Source organism: Pristis pectinata, chromosome 21 (assembly GCF_009764475.1).
Source record: "Pristis pectinata isolate sPriPec2 chromosome 21, sPriPec2.1.pri, whole genome shotgun sequence".
Classification (NCBI taxonomy): Eukaryota; Metazoa; Chordata; class Chondrichthyes; order Rhinopristiformes; family Pristidae; genus Pristis; species Pristis pectinata.
Genome location: NC_067425.1, coordinates 15,101,062 through 15,126,437, shown reverse-complemented (window position 1 = coordinate 15,126,437; position 25,376 = coordinate 15,101,062). Strand labels below are relative to the sequence as shown.

General features: G+C 41.3%; 1 protein-coding gene across 1 annotated transcript in view; it reads left to right on the top strand.

The window, feature by feature from the left end:
* blmh (bleomycin hydrolase) overlaps positions 1-25,376 on the top strand; it is a 74,991-nt gene continuing 49,615 nt past the window's right edge. The window contains 7 exon segments of the mRNA XM_052035849.1: positions 1-106; positions 4,621-4,818; positions 8,015-8,122; positions 9,579-9,643; positions 9,645-9,738; positions 12,811-12,899; positions 14,465-14,557. Coding sequence (XP_051891809.1) covers positions 97-106; positions 4,621-4,818; positions 8,015-8,122; positions 9,579-9,643; positions 9,645-9,738; positions 12,811-12,899; positions 14,465-14,557 — 657 coding nt within the window. The 5' untranslated portion in view covers positions 1-96.

Below are 25,376 nucleotides of genomic sequence, written 5' to 3'. Positions count from 1 at the left end.
TTTAAGAAGCTGCAGCTACCGCCGAGGTCGAGTGCATCTTCAAAGTTGGCAGAAATTGAAGACGGGAACTTTTCTCTCTGCTTGTCTTGTCGCGGAATGGCAGCGGGTAAGAAGCCTCTCCTTCCCTGCGCTGGCCGTCCCTGGCCATCCATTGCAGCACCAGTCTTACAATGCAAGGGCTGTGCAGAGCTGATTCGCCCAGTTATATGTTGTTCCAACGTGTGGCTGAGTTGCAAATGGAGCTTCAATAGAGCTCAATGGATGCTGAATCAGTGCTAAGGCCTGCAGATAAATGTGCATAGCTGTACAAGGGTTTAAGATTTTCTTTGTGATTTCCCAACGACTTCCAGTATTCCCCTGGACGCCATTAATAACCATGGAGGAAAATTAATTAAAAATAAGTTGAACAAAGTGGGGAAGGAAGCGCGAAACATCTATGCTGATGTGTTTCCTTCAGATTATGTCTGTAAAATCAATAAAGTGCCGACCTGTTTAGGAATTAAGTGCTATATCAAGTAGCAAACTTCCTGGAAAATTGGGAACTTCATGCTTGAAGTGCTCTGCTTCTCGCCCGTTTTAGTTCCGCTTTTAGAACTGTATGAAGTTGCTGTACTTGTGTGTTGGGTGTCGCTAGTGATACAACACAATGAAACGGTAGCAGGGATAATCTTGCAATGCTCCCCTAATGATGTGCAGTCTTGCAGGGTGAGTGTATTGATCAATATCAAAATCAGTCCTCATGGACTAGATTTGCTAAATTTTAAATGGGAAAAAACTACCATCGTGTGGTGTAACCTCTGATTTTTGTCTTGCTGCCAAGTGAGATTTGGCATGTGTATTATACAGATGTACTGTTGAAAGGGCCCTGACTGGTACTTTCAACAGTGCATCTCCAATGCATAAGAACGCAAGACGTTGCAGAGAGTAGTGGACACAGTCCAGTCCTTGACTTGAAGTTCAAACTTGCTATTTGTATGCTCTGTTATCATGTTCGTAATATAGTTCTAAATTGATTAAGTTAATGGAAGGATACCACTAAAGCTGTCTCTGAAAAATCCTCTCCTGGAAGGATGTGAGCAGGGCCAGTGCCCTTTCCTAGACCAACATGCCCTGCATTGAAGTCCCAGATACACTCGGCCAGCTGCATTGAGAAGGTCACACTGCTTGCATGCTTGTCACCAGACTCCCGAAATGGACAGTGGTATTGGTTTATTATTGTGACTCGTACCATTCGTACAGATCAGTTCATTACACAATGCAGAAACATTGAGTTAGTACAGAATACATTGAGGTAGTACAGGTAAAAACAATAAAAGAATACAGAGTAAAGTGTCACAGCTACAGGGAAGTGCATTGCAGATAGACAATAAGGTGCAAAGTCATAAGGTAGATTGTGAGGCCAAGAGTCCATCTCATTGTATAAGGGAACCGTTCAATAGTCTTATCACTGTGGGATAGAAGCTGTCCTTGAGCCTGGTGGTATGTGCCCTCAGGCTCCTGTATCTTCTGCCTGATGGGAGAAGAGAGAATGACCTGGCTGGGTGGGGTCTTTGATTGTGCTGGCTGCTTCACCAAGGCAGCAAGAGGTATAGGCAGAGTCCATGGAGGGGAGGCTGGTTTCTGTGACGTGCTGGGCTGTGTCCACAACTCTCTGCAGTTTCTTGCGGTCCTGGGCAGAGCAATGAAAATCAAAAAATCTGCAGAACTGGGAAAGGGAGAAAACAAGTTGGGTTTTTGGTAGCCGAGAAGCTGGAGGAGGGATGGGGAGAACAAAGGAGATTGTCTCTCATAGAATGAGATCAAATGTGGCAGTTAGAATCAGATTATGTTTCTTTGCCTGTGTTATGTGTTGCTGATAGCAAGGCTGTGGGACATGCCCAGCAGGTCAGTCTATACTAAGGAAGAGAGGAAAAGCTGAGGCAAAATCACAGATGGATGACTGGCAGAATTGGCCAGTTCTGGTACAGACAGAAAGAAAATGCAAGAATTCAATATTGAGTCTAGAAGGCTGCATTGTGTCCAGAAAGAAGATGAGGTGTTTTGTCTCAAGCTTGAGTTGGTCATCGTAACAGTGCAGAAGGCCACAGGCAGGCAGGTGGAAGCGAGATGGAAAAGGTAAGTGGCATCTTAAGTGTTACAACCAGCCCCAACACATGCTGGGGGAGCAACACTTGGTTTTTCTGTTTGGGCACACTGCAGTCTTGCAGACTCAATGTTGAATTCTCACTTTTTTTTGCTTATCAGACCCAGCCATTTCTGCCAGTTTTAGCTCAGTTTTTCTCTCCCCATTCAGAGATCCTGGTCTACTGGGCAGGTCGCACAGCCCTGGTATTAGCAATTCATCGCACCGACAAAGGGGCATAGCTTGAGTCTAACTTGTATTAATCCATTTGGTCTCGCCTTATCAGAGATGTTACCTCTGTTCTTCCCTACCTTCTCTGCTACTAAAAAAAACTAACTTGTCAGAATTGGGAAAAATAGAAAACAAGGGGTCTCTGACCTGAAACATTAGCACTGTTTCGCTTTCCACAGATGCTGCCTGACCTGCTGAGTGTTTCTAGCATTTTCTGTTTTATTTCTCTCTGAAATGCACACTCTTCTAAGCTCTGTCATGGGAAACGACTTCCAGGCAGACAGAGGGAAAGATTCAAGGATGTGCTCAAAGTGTCACGAACCAGCAACAAAAGAACCACACTGAGCATGATTCAGTGTTAAAAACTATTTTATTAATCACTACTTATGATAATACGTAAAATAAAAGTAAAAATGTTAGTATGTTAGAATTCAAAAATGTTAAACCTTGAACGTTAACCCCAAAACTAAACTCTTCGCGCGCGTGTGTGTGTGTGTGTGTGTGTGTGTGAGACAAAGTCCCAAACTCCAAGTTCCTGAATGGTTCTTAAAGTTCAGTTCCGCAAGCCATAAGGTGAAACATGAGCAAGGGCTTCTTCAACGACCACCGTTGTCTGAAGATAAGACGTAGATGTAGAGAAACATAGAGAGAGTAATTACGAAATCCAAATGTTCCACGATGGAACCCAAACGACACTTCAGTGTTTACTCGGTAGTGACTTCCTCACCCCGAAAAGCATCCGAATCGTGGTCGTCCACACACAAATACCTGTTTCCTTCTACAGGTCAGCAACAAAGTGAACTCCACCGGATTACTTCCAACTTCCATACATGGATTTCAGTGGCAGACACAGTTATTGTTTCTCATCCATTGATAGAGAAAACTAGCAGGCTGGTGTCTCTCTCCCTTCTCTCTCTCTTCTTCTTCTTCTTCTTCAACAACGTCATTACGTCCTTTAACTTCTATTGACGTAAGCACGCCACACACACAAATACACACACACTCTCTATCTTAAAGGGACATTCACTGAGTCCGTAACAAAAGCCTCCCTGAAGGAATGCAACATCCCATTGGCTCCTGGGAATCTCTGCCCTATGACCCCTTGAGGGACATTTGGCATAGTTGTGAGAGCCTTGACCCCATGCAGAAGCCCTGCATAAGTGGCAGAAGGAGCTGCGTTGTCACCTACACTGCCAGTCGTCCCCTGCCCCATCTGTGGAAGGGTCTGCAGTTACTTCCACACCCTGTCCTTCAGCCTCCCCCTCTCCTATTCATCCTTCAGTCCTCCCATTTTTGTCCCCTTTCCCTCAAGCGTCCCCAGCCCACCTCTTCACTAATCTTCGTCCCTCTCTCCCTCCTGGTTCCATCAACCCACCACACTCACAGTTCACCCCAAGGTTTCCACCTCCCACCCACCCACCCACCCAGTTCTGGTTCCAGCTGCTATCTACCTTTCTCCTAATGGTTCCCATTCTCACCTCCTTTACTTATCAGGGTCCAGCACTGGTAGCCCTTTGTTTTCCTGCTTATATCCCTCCAGCAGCTGTCTCCCATCTTCACACTCCCCTCTTTTTTTCCCACCAACCGACCCCCCCCCCCCCCCCATCTTGCTCCGTCTGCCTCTTCATTTTCTCTTTGTCTGCTGCCATCTATCATTCACCTGCCACTGTCTCCCAACTGCTCCCCTCCTCCTGGTATAACCCACCTGTCAGCTTGCACCCCTCCTCAGTCCACCAATCACCTCGGACTCCTTTCGCACTACTCCCCCTCCTTCCTTATACCGGCCATCTCGCCTCTCCACTCTCAGTCCTGGTGCTGGAGGAACTCAGTGGATTGAGTGGCTTCTGTGGGAGGAGGGAAACTTCTCCAAGGTTGGCATATCTTGAAGAGATTTTGCAATGGAGTAGTACAATGAAGACACGGGACTGCAGATGCTGGAATTTGGAGCAATAAACAATCTGCTGGGTAGTCCTGATACAGGATTTCGACCCGAAGCATCTACAGTTCCTTTCCTCCCACAGATGTTGCTCGACCCACTGAGTTCCTCCAGCAGATTTTGTTGCTCTGCAGTTTCTACATTAGCTTCATCAGCCACCTCACAACATGGAGTGTGTGAAAGTCATCCTCGATCCTGAGGGACTGCCAAAGAGAGTTAAGTGACTGAATGTAATCAGATAAACCTGTCAACTGGGTTTGGAAAGAAGATGGAGTAATTGTCTCCAAAGTATAAACTTGGCCTTAATTTTCGATTTTGATTCTTGTTTCAGGACTATCCCAAGAGAAGGTGACAACTTTCACCAAAAACTTCAAGGCTGTCCCACATTACAGCTTTGCCCAGAACGTGGCAACTAGTGGTGACCTTCTGCAGGCTTACCTCCATAGGCAAGTTATTCAAGAAACTTCGCAAGTATTCAAGCATGTCATCCCTGCAGAAGGAAAGCCAGTTACCAACCAAAAAAGTACAGGTAAAAGACTGTGGAGAATTGTTCTAAAACAGTGGATTATTGTGGACTTGACACTGCTAGGAATAACATGAAATATTTTAAACAAAGTGTTTATTTATATTAGTGATTTGCATTTATGTTTTGCAAAATGTTTGGTGATCCATAATGCTCCATTTATAGTCCTTGCTTGAGACCATAGAACATAGAACAATTACAGCACAATTCAGGCCCTTCGGCCCACAAAGCTGTGCCGAACATGTCCCTACCCTAGAAATTACTAGGCTTACCCATAGCCCTCTATTTTACTCAGCTCCATATACCAATCTAACAGTCTGTTGAAACACCCTAACATATCAGCATCCGCCACAATTTCCGGCAGCCCATTCCACGCACAAAACAGAAGTTCTGGATTGTTTATGGACTCCTTATTCTCATTGGTTCACTGTGATTACTATGTGGGAAATAATTTCATAGTTGTTATTGTAGCTTATTGTTTCATGGCATTAGAAATTTGCGAATTTAAGTCAGTCGAGTTTGTCATCGTGCACAAGTACAGTTATGCACAGGTGCAATGAGAAACTTATTTGCAGCAGCATCACAGGTACATAGCATTGTATAAGCAGCATTCACAATAAAAACATAAAACATACACAATTTTTACAAGAGAATAAAATTAGAACAAAATAAAAACAGTTTTTACATGAGAGAATAAAATCAGAACAAAATAAAAATAAAGTCCATTTTAGTGCAAAATGATCAAAATGGCCATGGTGCTGCTAAACTGTAGTAATTAGGGTTTTGCCAGTTGGTTCAAGAACCGAATGGTTGAAAGGAAGTAGCTGTTCTTGAACCTGGTGGTGTGGGACTTCAGGCTTCTGTACCTCCTACCAGATGGTAGCTGTGTAAAGATGACATGGACTGGATGATGGGGATCTTTGGGTTTTGCTGCCTCGAGGCAGTGCCTCTTGGAGATACTGCTACTGGTGGGGAGGGATGTGCCCATGATGTATTTTTAATAGCTGCTGTATTTTATTTAAAATGTCCTCTAGTATTGAAGTAAAATGCTGGAAATATTATCAGGTTAGACAGCATCTGTGGGCAGAGAAAGCTAAGCATTTCTGGTTGATGACCTTTCATTGGAACTGGGAGAAGTTTGAAATTAAACTTGCAGAGAAGGGCAGGGGTGGAGATCAAAAGAGTTATGCCACCAGTGGTGGTGCTGTCTGCAGAATGTGTTGAAGGCTTTTCATTCACAGCTGATCTCTCATGAGATGTAACTGGAAGTTGAATGTGGAGAGAGGAAAAAGAAAAAGCTGGGACTGTGAGAAACACAACACTGCAGTTACTGGAAATCTGAAATAAAAGTGAATCCTGGAAATGCACAGCAGGACCAGTAACATCTATGGTGGAAGGAAAACCGATTTTAATGTTATAGGTTAATGACCTTTCATCAGAGGTGGAAAGGCCTTTTATCTCAAATAGTAGTCGAATTCATTGTGGAGTCCAGTGGGCTGTAATGTGCTTAGTGGGCAGATGAAATGGTGTCCCTTGGGGTTATTGGAATAGTGTAAGAGACCAAATACAGACAGGTCCAAGAATTAAGGTGACAGGCAATTGGAAGCTCAGTCACCTGGTGGAATGAACAGAGGTACTCTGCAAAGATGGACTATCTGTCCTTTTACCTTTGCTCTTCCCAGCCGTCTGAGTACACAGGCATTCCTCCAGGTGAAACAACAACAATTCACTTGCACTACTTGCATTCGGTGTAGTCTTGTCTATGGTGGCGAAATCAAATACAGACTGAGTAAGTGCTTTACAGGACACCTCCATTCAATGTGCAAGGACATTGGGAGCTGAGCAAAATTATTGGGATTAGACTGGTTGGTTCAGAGAAAAAAAACACCTAAAGTGGACCTGATTAGTTGGTATATGGATTAAATAAGAACCTGACATATTTTGTATATGAAACCTCTGAAGTACAACAAGCACATCATGATACCTAATGTAGATGGCAGTATATGCAAGGAGGGTGAAGCTTGCATGCCTGTGAATTATCTGAACCTGATTTTAGTGGCCTGTTTATAAAATCTAAGGTATGGATTTTTTAAGATTCAGTTTGGTTCTTGTGTGTTCAGCAAAATTGGAGATTTTTGGTGGTGGTGGAGGCAAATACGATAGGGGCGTTCAAGAAGCTTAGATGGGCACATGAATGTGAGGAAGTAGTAGGATATGGACATTGTGTAGGCAGAAGGGATTAGTTTAGTTGGGTGTTTTATTACTAATGTAATTGGTTCAGCACAACATTGTGGGCCAAAGGCCCTGTTCCTGTGCTATACTGTTCTAATAATGATCACCAAAGCATGCACATCCATCAGAATCTGTAATTACGCATGAAGACTGGTTCTGGCTTTGCCTTAAATTCTTTTTCTTTCGTGTGATTGCAACATCCTTTTGTTTTCTTTTTGCCGGTGAGATATTCCCATTCCCATTCCCACAAACAAATAGCATTGGTCTAAATGAGCATTTTGAAAATCACATGCTGTCTCAGTGCAAAGTGAATCCAAATGTTAACCCTGGATGGTTGACACTGCTGACGTAGCATTTCATCAGTGGAAGTTGAGTTGATTTTGCAGATGGGCCTTTAGGGATGAGTTTTTGTTTGTTTTAAAACTGGAAAAATTCAAACTCTAAAAAAGATTCTGACTGTTTAATTTAAAATTACTGGATCTTCAGAGGCAGTGCTCATTGTAATTCAGAGAAAATGATATTGTGAATTATAATTGCAGTTATGCTTTTAATAAGGAAATGAAAATAACAGATTTAACTTTCTTAGCTCAAAGTTTCTCTGGATAATGGACTCTTCCTTTTTCTTGTCCGTGAACACAGTCCCATTATTTCAAAGTAATGCTCTCTAGCCTGATCTTGAGCAACCTGCCTAGGCTTGAGGAAGGGAGGCAAGAGCCTTGCAGTCATCTCGTCAACCAGACACTCTGAAATGTGCATTGGTAGTTCAAGCATAAAGTTCTTTTCTAATTTCCCTGTCCCTTCAACCCCCCAACCTCATCACACCTTTGTTATTTGCTCATGTCCAAAGACACGAGAAAGGAACAAATAGAGAGAGAGAGAGAGAATTTTCTTGTCACCATTGTGAGTTTGTAAAGATATTCTCCATTCCATTCCATTCTTGTAAACTTTTTTTTATGTAAAATATTTTCAGGGCGGTGCTGGATCTTTTCCTGCCTCAACGTGATGCGCCTTCCATTTATGAAGAAATTTAATATTGAAGAATTTGAGTTCAGCCAAGCATATTTATTCTATTGGGATAGGTACAATGAAAACGTTTTTCAGTCTCTGTCAAGTGCGTCATTTTAAGGAAGAGACCTAAAAGCTGTGCCATATAATTTAGTTAAGTGCAGGTAGTTCTGCTATAATGTGTTTTCATAATGTGCATTGGTTATAATGTATTATGGAAACCTGATGTTGATGGATTAGGAAACACTGTTTGCATTATGCAGGCAGCATTGGTTATATTGCGATTGGCGGGGGGGGGGGGGGGGGGGGGGGGGGGCGGGCGGGGGGCAGCAGTGGAGAACAACCTGTTTAAATCTATGCTTTGAAGGCGACTACAGCCAGTTCTGCTATAACATGACTTTCTGTAATGTGAAGACTTATGAACGTAACTATCCTGTTAGGAACAGAACCACTTGTATCTGAAATGCATCTTTGTATTGTTTGCTAGAATACTTTAAGGGGTGGTAATACAGATTACGAGAATGTGGGAAGAATAAACAATGGTAATACCATGTCCTTTAAAGATGAGCATTATCATGAAGCTCTGACCTGTCAATGTTTGGTTTTTGAAGTATTTGTTTAATGTTAAATCTTAGATTAAAATAACTGGGAAAGTGAGATGGAAGGTTATAGCGCAAATGACAGTGATATTGAATTTAGACTCATAGAGTCACTGAGAAATACAGCATGGAAACAGACCCTTTGGCCCACTGAGTCCATGTTGACCATCGACCACCCATTTACACTAATCTTGTATTAATCTCATTGTTTATTCTTCCCACATTCTTGTAAACTCTTCCCGGATGCTACCACTTGCCTACACATTAGGAGCAATTTACAGTGGCCAATTAACCTACCAACCAGCACATCTTTGGGATGTGGGAGGAATCCGAAGCACGCAGAGGAAACCCATGATGTCACAGGTAGAATGTGCAAACTCCACATAGACAGGACCTGAGATCAGGATTGAACCCAGGTCTCTGGCACTGTGAGGCAGTCGCTCTACTCTCTGTGACACCATGCTGCCCTGCCGTGTATGGTAAATGTTGATTTTTATGATGTGCGTATTTTATAAATTCCTGCACATTACTTGAAATTCTCTGAACCCATCATAACAACATGAAGCATTTTGCTTTGCTCCTTGTGGTTCATTGAATTTACATTTTTATTAAATGTTTATGTAGTATGACTTTTTTCATAATTTTTTGGGAGCCTGATTTGCATAGTCGCAGATATCCAGTGTTCTTGGAAAAATTATGAATGAATATTCAGATACTTGCCCTCATTTTTAAATGCTGTCATTTAGCCACCAAAAAAACACTGTGGTGATTGTGAAGCAGTCCTCTAAAAATCAAAAGTATCTACTGCACAAAAATAAAGAGAAAATATAGTGATTGTTTGAGACATCGTGCCTAAAGTGATGCCCTTGACTGGTATGCAAACTTGTGATACTGATGTCTTTGAATGCAAATAAGTATTTTCTTTTTTTCAGCTTGAGCGTTGTTACTATCACTTGAATGCATTCATTGAGGTTGCTCAGAGAAACTGGCAAGGAAAAAGAACCCTTTGATGGTAGACTGTCACAGTTTCTGCTAGCAAATCCTTCAAACGATGGAGGCCAGTGGGATATGGCTCGTCATAACCTCATTGGTAGGATCCCATTTTATATATCTATGTATATAATTGTGACATGTTAGTACAGATTTCGGTGTCTGGGTCAGAGGACAGTGAACAGTTCTACTTCTGAGTTAATCAAAATCAAATTTTGTGAATGTGCAAGTTTTCTTTGGAGTGTTAGAGGCTGAGAGGAGATCTGATAGAAGTTTATAAGCTTAGAGAGGCATAGATAGTGTGGACATCCAGAATCCTTTTTCCAGGGTAGAAAGGTCTAATACAAGAGGGCAATAGCTTTAAGGTGAAAAGGAGGAAAATTTAAAGGGGATGTGTGGGGCAAGTTTTTTTTTTTAAAACAGAGTGGTAGGTGCTGCCAGGGTGGTAGTAGAAGCAGATATGATAGTGGCACTCAAGAGTCTTTTAGATAGGCACATGAATATGGAGGGATATGGATCGTCTGCAGGCAGAAGGGATAGTTTAATTTGGCATCGTGCCTGGCACAGACATTGTGGGTCAAGGGCCTATTCCTGTGCTGTGCTGTACTGTGCTGTGCTGTACTGTAGTGTCCTATATTTTATGTTTAGGCTGATAATGTTGCATCAAGGGAAGCAAAGCATCAAGGGCCTGAGTAAAACAGGTGCATCTCCTTAACCAATGGGGTGGAAGGGTTGTGAATGCACGGACCATTGAAGCATCATTTGTAAATTACCCCTTTAGCGTATTTAAGTGCTAAAAAGAGTCAAACGGGGGGTTTGTGTGAGAGAGAGGATTAGTTTTCAAGAGTATAGGAAAAATATGGAAAAGGGAAGGGATTGGTGTGCTGGAAGCTGGCATAGATTGAATTGCCTCCTGTGTGTAATATGTAAGTAAGCAAATCACTTAGTAAAAGGGAAGTTTAAAGAGTGTGGAGGACAGATTAGATTAGGTGAAAGGAAATAGAACAAAATGTTTAACCTGTAAGATTGAGATTCTGCTTTTGTAACGATTAACTTCCAGTGCCAAAGAGATTGACTGCTGGTAATTAATGGTTTTCCAATTTTTATAAAGGAACTTAGACTGAAATGGAGCTTTAAGATTCTGTGGTGAGTTCACTATCTAAGCATGAGTGCACCAAATTCAACCCATTCTTTTTGATTTGCTTCTGTGCCCTGCCTGAATTTGCACCTGAACACTGTTGGGTGTTATAATCTTGGATGTTATTTTGACAGCCAAATTATAGTCCATTATTATTTGTTCCACCAACTTGCCTCTTTAATTCACATGTAACCTGAGTTAAATGTTGTACCTGAATTTCTAAAACCTATAAAGAAGGCAGATGTCTGTTAAATAACTGATGAATAAATATTGCTATGAACAACTGAAAAGTGGAAGCTGAAAGTACAAGTTCATATTCCGAAGTTCATAGATATAAATGATTGGATTGCAGAAGACAAATGGTTGTTGCTGAAACTTTGCACCTCCAGCAGTTAAAGCCTCTCTTGATTGAGAATGATATGTGGCAAAGCTTGACCAGCGGCCTAACAACTCCTTCTGAATGTAGTGTGGAGAGGTCCATTGTAATTCAAGTTAGAAAAATTTGGTAGATCATTTTGTCAAATCTTTCAAAGTTTGCATCTGATAATGGCTACTTGCGTAGAAACCAATTCCATAAGAGTCAAAGTCGTGTTGGGTGCAATGAAAAAATTGGCTGTGACGCAGCAGCATCAGTAGATAAGATAACATAGGTAAGATAAGATATCTTTATTAGTCATGTACATCAAAACGCACAGTGAAATGCATCTTTTGCATAGGTGTTCTGGGGACAGCCTGCAAGTGTGGCCACGCTCCGGCGCCAACATAGCATGCCCACAACTTCCTAACCCATATGTCTTTGGAATGTGGGAGAAACCCGGAGCACCCAGAGGAAACCCTGCAGACACGGGGAGAACGTACAAACTCCTTACAGACAGCGGGCCGGAATTGAACCTGGGTCGCTTGCGCTGTAATAGCGTTACACTAAACTGCTACACTACCATGCCTGCACATTGCGATCGGATAAGAAGCATTCACAAGAAAAACAAAACAAGTCAATAGCTTTGTGGTGAGAAGAAAGTTATTGACAGGAGGATGGGGGGGCGGGGGTCAGAGGAAGAGTGGAAGCAATACGCTGAGTAAAAAAAAAGCATACAATTAAATTTCTTTTATGTGCCAATGGATTTAGGATTGTAGAAGACAAATGTTTCAGTATTTCTCGTTGTTGGATTAAAAATATGCATGTATGAAGGAAATTTGAGTCGAGGGATTTTGGGCAGTTTTAGTGCCCAGAAGAGGGACTCTTGTATCATTCCTGATACCTGTTCCAGCAACAGTCCAGAGCACGTGCGGCCTGAGTTCTGTCTTCTAATCCTGAAAGTTCTGCTGTAACTGGGTTTAAGCAAACTTGACTCAATTTGTACTGGTAGAGCTGAAACCTCCTTGAGGGTAGTCCCATTGGGAAGAGTTGACTAAGAAATGATAGAAGTAGAATAATTTAGTGCTTTAGGAAAAGGGCATTGTTCTGAAATGGATGAGGGAGTAAATTCCTTTAAATCTTCCCTGTGCTTTGGGAGTTTTTGACCATTATTTCTATTTTGCCCATTGAGTCTTTGAGCTCCCAGCCTAATCCCATCAATCCCTTCCCACGCATTTCCCTTTTTCTCAGCCACATGGTTCTCCCACCAGTCACCAACACCAGGGATAATTTACTGTAGCCAGATAACCCAACAATCAGCATATGTTTAGGATGTGGGAGGAAACCAGAGCACCTTTGGGTATACCACTGTGGTCATAGGGAAAATGTGCACATTCCACACAACACAGCACCTGAAGTTAGAATTAGGGTAGCTGGAGCTGTTGAGAGGGCGGCACTACCTGCAGCACCCACTGTACACTCTGTGGACAAGTGGAAAAATATTCCTTTCACCAATTTTCTTTTCGAATCCAGTATAAGTTTAAAATTATCCATCAAATGGCTTCAATTTTTTTTTGTAGCTTCATTTAGTGTATACAAGACAACAAAACTGACGATGTAAGAAGATTTTTCTTTAATTTGTACTTTGGGATATTAAAAGCAAGTTGTTTGCCTTACAGAAAAATATGGAGTTATGCCTAAGAAGTGCTTCCCTGAATCTCATAGCTCAGAAGCCAGCAGAGCCATGAATGATGTTCTGAATCACAAGGTATGAATAAATAAAATGACCATGGCAGTGCTGCCATTTCATATTCTACACGTTTGCCTCAAATTGTACTTTGATTGAAAGTGGTGCAAAGTCAATAGTCATGGAGTTGTACAGCATAGAAATGGGCCCTTCAGCCCAACTGGTCCATGCTGACCAAATACCTATTTGCCTGCGGTTTGCCCATATCCTTCTAAACCTTCCCTACCGTCTAAATGTCCTTTATGAGTTATTGTACCTGCCTCAACCACTTCATTAGACCTTGAGCACATTGCAATGAGTGTTAATCTAAACTCAATGAAGACATTTTGGAGAAAGATGCACTCTGTCATCAGTAAAGTGAAGGAAGTTGATATCAACAGTATTATCAAGAGATGCTTAGTTTTGAATAATGAGCCTACCAATACTCAATTTTGGTTTTTGTCTGGACCACTTGACACCAGACCTCATCGCAACCTTGGTGATATGGACTAAAGAGCTGAACTCCTGAGATGAGAATGACTGCCTTTGACATCAAGGTGGCATTTCACTGAATGTGGCATTAATGTGCCCTGGTAAGATTGAAGTTAGTAGGCATCAAGGTGCAAACCTCCAGTGGTTGGAATCATACCTCACACAAGAAGGTGATTGTGGTTTTTGGTTGTTAATCATCCCAGCCACAATACTTTGCTGCAGGAATTCCTTAGGGCTGTGTCCTATACCCAAACATTTTCAGTTATGTTATCAATTAATCTCCTTCCATCATGTGGTTAGAAGTGGGGATGATTTGCTGATGATTGTTCGGTTCCATTTGCAACACCTTATCAAATGAACCAGTGAATGTCTATATGCAGCAAGACCTAGACAGCACTTGCACATCGGCTGATAAGTGGCAATTAACATTGACCACAATGTGCTGTGTAATGATGTCTCCAAAATGAGAGTTTGACCACCTTCTCTTCGCATTCATTGGCATTACTGTTGCCAAGTCCCTGACTACCAACATCCTGAGGTCACCATTGACCCAAAACTCAATTGGATCAGCTGTCTAAATACTGTGGCTACAAGAGCGGTTCAGAGGCCGAGGGTCCTATGGCAAGTGGCTCATTTACTGGTAAGATTGAAAAGCCCTTCCAGTGTCTACAAAGCACTAGTCAGGGTTGTGATGGAAAACTCTCAACTGCTACTCCAGTAACACTTGAGAAGCTCAACACCACCCAGGACAAAGCAATGTTGTTAATTGGCTTCCAATCCATAACCCTAAACCCTGCGATGATTCAAGATGGTGACTCATCTCAACCTCAAAGGCAATTAGAGATGGGCAATAAATGCTGGCATTGCCAGTGATGCCCACATTGTGGAAAAATGGATTTTAAATAAAAACTTGGAGCTTGGGGGAAGAAGAGGTCCACAGAAGCCATGGCCATCTTTCAAAGGAGAAAAGATCAGAAAAATGACAAAAGAAGGTTGGGAGAAGAAAGGTTGCAGATAAGAGCTGGATTGACAATGGGTGTTAGATGATCTCTTCATCTTTATTTCACTGTTTTACTTTTTCTATCACAGCTGCTAATTTTTTTTATTCTGTTAAGTTGCGAGAGTGCTGTTGGCGTCTGAGAAAGCTGGTGGAGAATGGGTCGTCTGAGGAGGAACTCTCGGCTGAGGTGGATAATATGATTGAGCAGGTGAGCTTTTGCTTACAACTTTTGGTAGTTTGTTACAGTTTGCAGCCTTTGGTGTTAACAGTTAATATGGCACTGGTAAATGAAACCTGATCTGCAAGCAACATTGCACACCATTCAATGCGTTGAATGCTCCATAGTGATTCAAGAACTCAGTTCACCATCACTTTCTCGAGGAGAAAGAGATATTTTTATAACGGTGTCATTACCCAGGAGAAGGCCGTGTTATCCAATGCATGGTCCAAGAATTGCTGTTCTATCAGTCTTCTTATTGCTCTAGAACTTAATGTTGAAAGGCATCTACTTATAGTGGCAGGGTTTGTCTTCACTGTTCTAACTTGTTAGTACCATCGCACCATTCATGAAATACATAATTGAGCCACATATAAATATCAAATACCCTGAAGCTGGTGTCTTATACTTGTAAGGTTGCACATCATCATCATGTAAGGTTATCTGGTATTTATTGTTGTCTCTTCAGCATCACTTGGGAAACACATCCATGTGATGTGTACTGTAGAACTATGACTTTCACTCGATAAATAAATAGTGATTTTTGCTGGAGAATGGGTAACTATCTATTTAGAATTTCACCCCCACCCTTTAAGAAGTGCGAAATGTAATAACATTAATACATCATACTCGAGTTCCCAAATTCGTGCCATTGAAGTTAATGAAGTGAACTTCAGAAGCAGAGGACAATGTACTGACATTACTATGTCATGTGCTTACATAAATGCATGTCCAACTCCAATGACTTTCCAATTAATGTCCTGTTACCTACCTTCTGCCAAGATGTTCCAGTGTTATTTTGCTGCTGGTTGCTTTCAGAGAAACTTGAAAGTTTCTTAGGGCTGGTACAGTACAGATGCACAATTTCTTTTGCTGTTATATGGACCTTTTTGGTCCATTATGTGTAATGGCCTGAATATGTATTGCATCCCATGAGTAATAGTGTACCTGAAGGGTTGGAAATGGATAGTGGCATCCTCCTGGCATAAACAGGCAGCGGGCATGATCCCTGCACCAGAAAGTGTACACTATATTACATACAAAACTATATATTCAATCCTTATTGGCAAAAGTAGTGCAATCCAGTCTAATCTATCAAATGTATTAAATTTATAATATAGTATCTCTTCTAATAACCATCTGTATGATTCCGTTGGCTGCTTTAAAAAAAAAGGGGAACCCAAGGTAATCTTCATTTATTCACGTTTGGATAGATGACCAAGATCCCATTGTTAGAGGAGATTTTGGATCAGAGGAGGTTAGTGATGGGGAGGGATGAAACAGTGAAGGAATTTGAAAACAAAAAGTGACAACTTTAAGAATTGTGATAGGAGCCAAAAAGGTCAGCAAAGGGAACTTGTGTTTGATGAGGTAGTATATGGACAGCACAATTTTGGAATGATTTCATGTATAGAAAGTAGATTAAAGAAGACCGGAAGAACCATCGAGCCAAGACGTAATAAAACCCAGATAATTGTTTCCACACTAGCAGCTGTGGCAAATATGTTTAATGTCTTAAAGTTGAGTTTATTGTCATATGCACAGGTGCAATGAAAAACTTGAGTGTAGCAGCATCACAAGCACATAGCATCATAAGCAGCATTCACAAGACAAAACATAAATTGAACATAAATTTTACACAATTTTTACAAGAACAAAGTCCATTTTAGTGCAAAGTGGTTATAGTGGTTGCTAAACTGTAATGATTAGGTTTGTGCTGGTTGGTTCAAGAATTGAGTGGTTGAAGGAAGTATCTGTTCTTGAACATGGTGGTGTGGGACTTCAGGCTTCTGTACCTCCTGCCCGATGGCAGCTGTGAGAAGATGGCATGGCCCAGATGGTGGGGATCTTTGATGAATATTGCCTTCTTGAGGCAATGCCTCCTGTTGATACTACCGATGGTGGTGAGGGATGTGCCTGTGATGTATTGTGCAAAAGTCCACTACTCTCTGCAGCTACTTGCGTTCCTGCACATGTGAATTGCCGTACCAGACCATGATGCAACCAGTTAGGATACTTTCAACAGTACATCTGTAGAAGTTTGTTAGTTTCATGATATTATGGAGGTGACAGTAGATGCCCTTGAAGATGGCATGAATGTATGATTTGAAGCCATTCTCTTGGTCTAATAGGACACTATGTTTGTAAAGAGTTTGGTTGAATTTTAGATAATTGAAAACTGGGATGGTGACTTGGAAACAGGATTTGTGACAGGCCAGTATTTAGTTGGAGGATATCATTCCCCATCAGCGCAGATAACTTAAAGACAGCTTAAAGAGCAGCGAGGCAGTGCTGTGTGATGTCCGTGTGTACCTGGAGACTGATGCCCTTTTTTTTTGGATCACATTGGTGTGAGGTATGCCCATCTGAATGAGGAGATTTCAAAACAAGAAATCTGTTGTAATTTTCATAACTAACCAGGAGGTGTCACTGTAAGACAGTTAATGTGTTCCCTATTCCAGATGGTGCATAAACAATGAAAATCTCTGTGTGAGATTTCTTGAGGGAAAGTATTTTGATTAACCCTCTTTTTCTTATTTGCTCATCATTAATATTAGGAAATATGAAGCTAAGGCAAGTCAGTACAAATCCATCAGATTTGTAAAACAAATCCATAGTTTGCTGAAAGTAGCTTCGCAGGTAGACAGGTTGGTGAAGGTGTTTGATATGCTGGCCTTCAGTCAGGGCATTGAATATAGGAGTTGGGACGTTATGTTGCAGTTGTACAAGTCGTTGGTGAGACTTCACTTGGTCTCAGTTTTGGTCACCCTGTTACAAGAAAGACATTATTAAACTGGAGCAAGTGCAAAGATTTACAAAGATGCTGCCAGGACTCGAGGGCCTGAGTTATAGGGAGAGGTTGGGTAGGCTAGGACTTTATTCCTTGGAATGTAGGCGATTGAGGGGTGACAGAGGTGTATAAGTCACGAGGGGTATAGGTCGGGTGGATGCACGTGGCCTTTTTCCCAGGGAAGGGGAACTAGAAATTAAAGGGCATGGGTTTAAGGTGAGAGGTGAAAGGTTTAAAAGGAATTTGAGGGGCAGCAAGATCAAACAGAGGGTGGTGTGTATACGAAATGAGGTGCCAGAGAAAGTGGTTGAGGCAGCTACAGTAACAGCATTCAAAAGACGGTTGGATAGGTTCATGGATGGGAGGGGTTTAGAAGGATATGGACCAAATGCAGGCAAATGGGACTAGCTTGGTGGGCACCATGGCCGGCATAGATGAATTTGGCCGAAGGGCCTGTTTCCATGTTGTATCGTTCTATGGCTATGACATGATTTAATTGAAAGGCAGAGCAAGGTTGAGGGGCTGAATGGCCTCTGGTTCCTTTATCTTTAATTTCAACAGTTCACTCCTTGTAGGGAGACCAGACCTATACACAATATTCTCGATGCCGTCTCCTTAGGGCCCTATCGAATTGAGGAAGATATCTCTATTCTTGTATTTCAAATTATCTTGCAGTTCGAGCAACATACATTTGCCTTCCAAATTATTTTAACTATCAATGACGAGTGTGGAGGGACACACTAGTTCCTCTGAACACTAACACCTTTCTATCTCTCACCGTTTAAATCAAGCTGTGTTACTATTTTTTTTCGACCAAAGTGATTGACCTTGCATTTTTCTACATTACATTCCATCTACCAACTCCTTGCCTGTCCGTACCTCCCTAAAACTTCTCTTCATCCTTCTCACAGCCCATCCCACTGCTTGACAAGCAGTTGAGCAATTTTCCAGGGGATGCAGGAGATTATTTGAAAGTGGATGGTTCTTAATTGTAAGCATCAAGCACTTTGCTTTATTTGTGAAGGCAACGTACACCGAGTGGTCCAGCATTTGATGCCCAGTTATCTGAAAGTGATTGTTGCATACTCTTGTGCTAAATTCAGTTGGTTCAAATATTAATCAGTCTCGGTGTTGGGGAAGTCATTGGTTGAGCACCCTCAACTCTGAGAGAGAATGCTAGAGGTTCACTACCCTCTGAAGAAATCTTCCTCATCTCAGCCCTGTGACAAACCCTGCCCTGAGACTTGGGTCATTGGTTGTAAATCCTCCAACCAGAGGAAGGAGCCTCTTGCTATCTGCCCTATCAATCCCACTCAGACCACATTTCATTGGCATAATCTAATTGGAGGTAGATTCATCAAAGCACAAATGAAAGGGAGAACAGTGTGTGTTCCAAATACTTCCTTTGGAATTTTACATTTATTGGCATTAGAATCGAGTACTCGTACTCAAACTCATTAGCACTGGAGCACTCGAACACCAGATTACTCAATTCCCAACCCTGCCTTCTTTCTGTGTTCCTTTCAATAATCTTAAATTGGGAAATGTATCTCTCTCAGCAATTCATGGTTAAGTTATTTGGGAATCAAAGGGTCCCAAACATGATAGTCACAAAATTAGTTAAATGTCTTTGCAGAGTGTAACATTGCCTTCAGCACTGAGAAGATTTGATTCCTGTCGTAACAAATAGGAAGTTGTAGTCGAGGACACCAGTATTGTATGTACATTCGTCCACGCTGCATTGTTCATTCTGGAAATCACAACTGCAGGTGCTAGAAATTTGAAATAAAAACACAAAATGCTGGGAGCTCTCAGTTGGTAAGGCAGCATCTGTGAAAAGACTTAATGTGTGAAGTTGCTGACCCTTCATTAGAATTGAAGTTTAATCTGTAGTGTGCTGAATGTTCAAGGCCAGCTTCATCCATTTCAAATTGTCCTGTGTAAGTACTCTGAGAAAACAGCAGTTTGTGTTTTACTTGAGTTGTATCAAGCTGTTACGTTGCTAAGATGGTTGTTTACTTATATTAATTTGCTTCTAATTTCAAAAAGGGAAGCTTCCTTGAAATATAGGATCTATCATTACAGTTCATTCAGAATGCAAAGATTTCATTTAAGTGAATTATTTACACCTTGCTAGAGAATGCCATTTCAGAGAATTTGGATAAATCATCAATTATTGAAAATAACTGATGCCTCTTTGTCATTGTATTTGTGAATCATCGAACTGGTCAAACTTGATTAATCGGTGTTGGTCTGTATGTAAAATAAAAACTATTAGTCAATTCAAGCAATCAGAAATGTTTGCCGTAAAGTCTGGGTCCAAGCTGCAGAAGTTCCATGGGGCAGAGACTTTGTGCATATTTTACAGTTAAGAAACATCAAACCATTCAATGATACAGCAGTGTGGAGGCTGGTTAGATTCATGGCAGTGTTCACAAAGGAGCTGCTCTTGTTTGGGTCCAAGCCATATTTCTGAGTTTCAGCATAAAATGTAATATTTCTCAAAATGAAAGGTTATCATTTTTCAGGTTAACAACAAAAACAAAATGAAATATTTTGGCTCTCTGCACATCCAGTTATTTTGGAGCAGCCACAAGGTGTGATCCACCCCACTGTGTATCATTGAAAAGAAAAATATTTTCCAGCATACAGTGGATGAGCCAGTAAGTGGAAAATGAGCTCATGCCAAGAAGCCCTATCCAATAGGTCTCTGCTACTATTTTCAGCATCATTTGATTATGTGTTTTATGTAGCAGAATTCCAAGGATTTTACCAGACTGAGCACCATCTGTGGTTTTTTTTTTGGGTACTAAACTTCAATCATAATAGCCCAGCACTTGGGCTTAAATGGACCATATCAGATTTCTTCCATTCTCTCCTGGATGTAGAAAAGAAGGAACTCGAACCATTTTGAAATTCTGTGTTAAGTTTTATTTTTGCAATTTTCCATTTACTAATTTCCAGGGGGCGTACATGTGAATGGTTTGTAGAGAGGCATGTCATTAATGTTATAGGAGAGCATGTGTGTAGCTTCTTATAACAGTGCATTAAGTATGCCTTAAATAACTAGAGTAGTGGGATGTGGTGAAGCCGTGCCCCTCCTTGACTTTGCCACTTCTCCTGCTTCCCCATCTTGGTGCTGCCAAGTTCTCCCCTACACACACCTATTTATATTTCTTGCCAGTCTTTGGACATAGAACAGTACGGCACAGGAACAGGCCCTTCGGCCCACTATGTTGTGCTGAACAAATCAAACTACTAATTTAAACACCTAATTAGTGTAATTCCTTCTGTCTACGCAATGTCCATACCCCTCCATTCTCTGCACATTCATGTGCCTATCTAAGAGCCTCTTAAACGCCTCTATTGTACTTGCCTCCACTACCACCCCTGGCAGCATATTGTAGGCACTTGCCACTTTTTTTTTTAAAAGATCCTGCACATATTCTTTGAACTTACAACCCCCCCCCCCCCCCCCCCCCCCCACCACCTTAAATGCATGGCCTCTAGTATTAGACATTTCGACCCCGGGAAAAGGATACCAGATGTCTATCTATGCCTCTCATAATCTGCATTATGGAAGATATCATGTACAGTTAATATTATGTTAATCTGTTCTTTTAGTTTACTTCTGCATGGGGTGCACGTGGTATTGGCAAGGCCTGAGAATCTGGTGAGCTCCTTTTAAGAAGAAATATTTATTGGGCTACTTTGGAGAATATTAAGAGTCCATTGCAGAGATCTGGACTGGAACCAGGTATTAGAAACCAGTTGATGTTTACTTACAATCCAGGAGAAGTATTCAAACTCAATTATTTCAAATTTCTCAAATTATATTGAATTTGAATTTAAATTTAAACTTGCACGTACTGGGATTGTGACAGAAACAAAGTGGACAATAGCAAACATTTGCAGATGCCAGAAATCTGAAATAAAAGCAGAAAACTTTGAAACAGCTCAGCAGTGTAGGAATGGGTCATAATTGCTGGCCCTGACGGCAACACCCACATATCATGAATATGATGGTTTCAAAAAAAGTCATTATTAAGACACATTACACTATCATGTATCGCATGGGGTATGGTAGCAGAGTGGTTCTACAATTTGGATTCAAGAAACAACTGCAGTAATTAAAAAAAAACAGGGCTGGAAATGCTCAGCTGGTCAGGCAGTATCTGTGGAGTGAGAAAAAATTAATGTTTCAGGTTGATTACCTTTCATTGGAACTGATCAAGAAAGGTGAGGACCAAGGGAACTCTAGCTCTGTTCTGTCTGGGCAGAGAGGAGATGGGTGAGAAGAAATGTCTAGGAAATGCAAGTGATGGCTCCATCAATTACAGTAGAGGGGAAGCCATGTTTCCTGAAAAAAGATGTTTTACTGGAATAGAAAACCTTATCTTGAGAACTGATGCAGTGTGGACGGAGAAACAGTAAGAAAGGGATGGTGTCCTCACAGGAGACAAGGTGGTAAGAGGTATAATTGAGGTAGCTGTGGGAGTTGGTGGGGTTATAGTAAATATTGGTGGATAGTTTGTCTCCTGAGATGGAGACAGACAGTCCCAGAAGAAGGAGAGAAATGTCAGGAAGGGTCCAAGTGAATTTGAGGGTAGAGTGGAAGTTAGCAGCAATGATGTTAAAAATGATAAGTTCCACACAAGTGCAGGAAGCATCACCATTGCAGTTGCCCATGTAGTGGAGAAAGAATTGGGGAGGAGGGAGATGTCAGAGTGGGTTTGAAACCAGGTCTCTTCCTCGTAGTCAACAAAAAGACGGTATGATTCATTTTGCATTTTATGGATAATATAGACAAATAGGATGTTGGGCACTTTGGGATATCCTGAGGCAAAGTAAATCTGTCTTTGTATAATGTGTAGTCTGGTGTAGAAATAACACTATTTTATGAAGCAGAAACACTCTCCCAGTCATTAGCACTGCTTTAAGTAGAAGGCTTAATGAAACAATGGTAGAGATTAAGCATTATCATCCCCAAACCCTCTATTCTATATCCTGAGGGATTGTGGGGGTGGTAGAGGCAGGGTGTGTGTAGGAATGTGTGTGTGAGAGCTCACCAGTGAATGGAAATTTAAATGGATGAGCCATTGTAGCCATTAGAATAAAACAGATGCTCGCTATTCCACTGATTTAGTTTTATTTTAATTCAACACATCGTGCTATGAATTGGTTCTCATTTAATTTTAAATTAATCAGCAGGCATATTTTCCCCACAGTCCATTGCTAAATTTCTTTACACAATGGCAAGAATTGGGATAGACTTGAAACATTTGCTCCACAGCACTAGCTACTGGCCAGAATCTGCAGATACACTTTGAGCAACTTTACAGAATTTTATATTAAGTGATCACAGTAAATGGTAAGGCCCTGGAGAGTGTTGTAGGACAGAGAGACTTAGGGGTCCAATTACATAGTTCTCAAAGTGGGGGCACAAGTGGACAGGATGATGAAGGTGTTTGCAGTGCTTACCTTCCTTGGTCAGGGTATTGAGTCCAGGAGTTGGGTAAGGAGTAAGTTGGCCTTTATTTCAATGTGGGTGGAATATAAAAGCAGGAGAGCATTGGTGAGATTACATTTAGAGAACTCTGTCCAACTTTGGTCTTCGTACCTAAAGGAGGTTGTTACCTTGGAGCCAATGCCCAATAGATTCACTGAGTGACTGATTTCTTATGAAAGAATAATTTCTTAAGTTGCTTTATTGTAAAAACAGATTCCATATTTAAAAATTGGATAGTAGATGTGTTGCTAAAATCTGATTGGGTGTTTCTTTAAATCATTAAAGATCCTGTATTAGGAACCAGGCAAATTCAGAGGTCCCCAGGGCAAGGTGAGATAAATGGACCAAAAGGCCTTCCTGCTCTATTTATCATTTGTCCTCTTCTACTGGGGAAGCATTCACACGGGATCCCACTGTTATCCCAGGGCATCTCCATATGCTTCAAAGCAGTGAAGCATAGTCTCTTGTTAAGATGTGGTAGCCATTTTGAGCAGAGTAGGGTCACACATAGAGCAATCTGGGTGAGTGAATAATTTGATGCTAGTGTTGCTTGAGCAATACAAATATTGACCAGAGAACTTTAAGGTGATTCTTTGCTTCTCTTCAAATGACAAGGGATTTTTTACCTTCAATTGTATCTAATGTGACAGCTTTAATGGTGGTTTCAAGTCTTACCTGTGAATGGTATCCTCAACAGTTTACTTTTCCTTCAAGGCTAAATTAATATTATGGGCTCTAATCTCTGGAGCAGGGGTCACTAATACAGCCCTTAATTCTGGAACCAGAATGTTTCAACCGATCCAAACTTTAAAACAAAACCTTTTGGACTTACTATTTTTCATGTATGTTATGCATAGCCTAATTAGCAACTAACTGTCAGTTGGAAAATATTACAGCAGTGTGATTGCAAGCCGGAAGCAATTTGCTGGTGGTCAGAGGTTAATTGCTAGGGGGTTAATTGACCATTGATTTGAGATGGTCTCCAGTAATTATTTTGGGGCTGCTTAATTAGGGATGATGCATCATTGCTCTGTATTTTTTATTTAAATAGATGCTTAAACAAAGGGAATGTTTCTGTTGTCCAGAGTGAGAAACTAGTCCTGAGAGGGGAAATGAGTTGGTTGTGGTTTCTTTTTCATGTGGCCTGCAGTCTGTCATTTTTTTTGAATGGCAAACTTAGCACAGCTGTACTGCAGCTGTCATAGGCATTTAAAGTAAAACATAAGGAACACATGTTTTGCTTTAGATGCCTGTGACAGCTTTGTGTTCCCTTGCCTCTTCCTGCTGTGCTCAAGCATTGCTACCTCTGCCCTTCAGACTGTACTTTTGGACCTGACACTTCTTCAGTACGTGGTATTAAAGAGGATTTGTGCACCAGCTCTTCATTTTACGGGTATGGCACCGGTGGGATAAAAGCTTTTGTTTACTGTGAGTCACAGGAAGTTTGATTTGGTTTCAATTCTGTTACTGGTTCAATTTGGGGCCCACAGTGTTAAGATGAGTGTTTCTTTCTGCACCCACTTGTCGGCTCGTGCAGTGGGTCCATGAACGGGTGGTGTTTCATGTTTGTTCCTCTGGTTTATTTTGAGGGTTTGGTATCAGTTTCAAAATGGCTAAAATAGAAGAAAGGTGCATTTGGATTTCAGTGAATGTTAGTACCAGTTATTGCTGAATTAATTGCAATGTGCAATTGAACTGGAAGAGTATGGTAGTTCAAAAAAATTGACATTGGCCTGGAAAAGTGTTAGCAGTCGATAAGGTATCTTTATTAGTCACACGTACATCGAAACACACAGTGAAATGCATCTTTTGCATAGTGTTCTGGGGGCAGCCCGCAAGTGTCGCCATGCTTCTGGCGCCAACATAGCATGCCCACAACTTCCTAACCTGTACGTCTTTGGAATGTGAGAGGAAACCAGAGCACCTGGAGGAAACCCTTGCAGACACGGGGAGAACGTACAAACTCCTTACAGACATGTTCTGGGACTCAATGATTTGAACAAAAAGATGTCTAAAACTAGGAGTTACTGGCACAGTGACTCAACGCTAGAGTAACAGGCTTTCTCTTTTTTTCTCAGTTCTGATGAAGGGCCTTTGGCCTGAAGCATTAACTATTTTTCATCTACAGATTCTGCCTGACCTGTTGAGTGTTTCCAGTATTTTCTGTCTAAATTTCAGATTTCTAGCATCTGCATTGTTTTTATTTTCCTCTTTTTATTTGCACTGCTAAGCTGACAGCAAATGTTGGCATTACCAGTCACTGAAGACATGAAATGGCTCCATCAAAGATATATATTTGAGCTCCCCAGTTTACATAATTGATTGAAATTACAGACCATGATTTGTTTGTGCTGAGTTAACTGGCCTCCATCGGATGACAATAGCACAACAGTTGGCTTCTGCAGTATTCTTACTATCGAGGAAAAACAGGTCAGAGCTTTCTTGGTTTATGTTTGCAGCAATCTGTCCTGGAAGTGCCCACTTACTGGGTGATAAAGGCTTTGATCTTG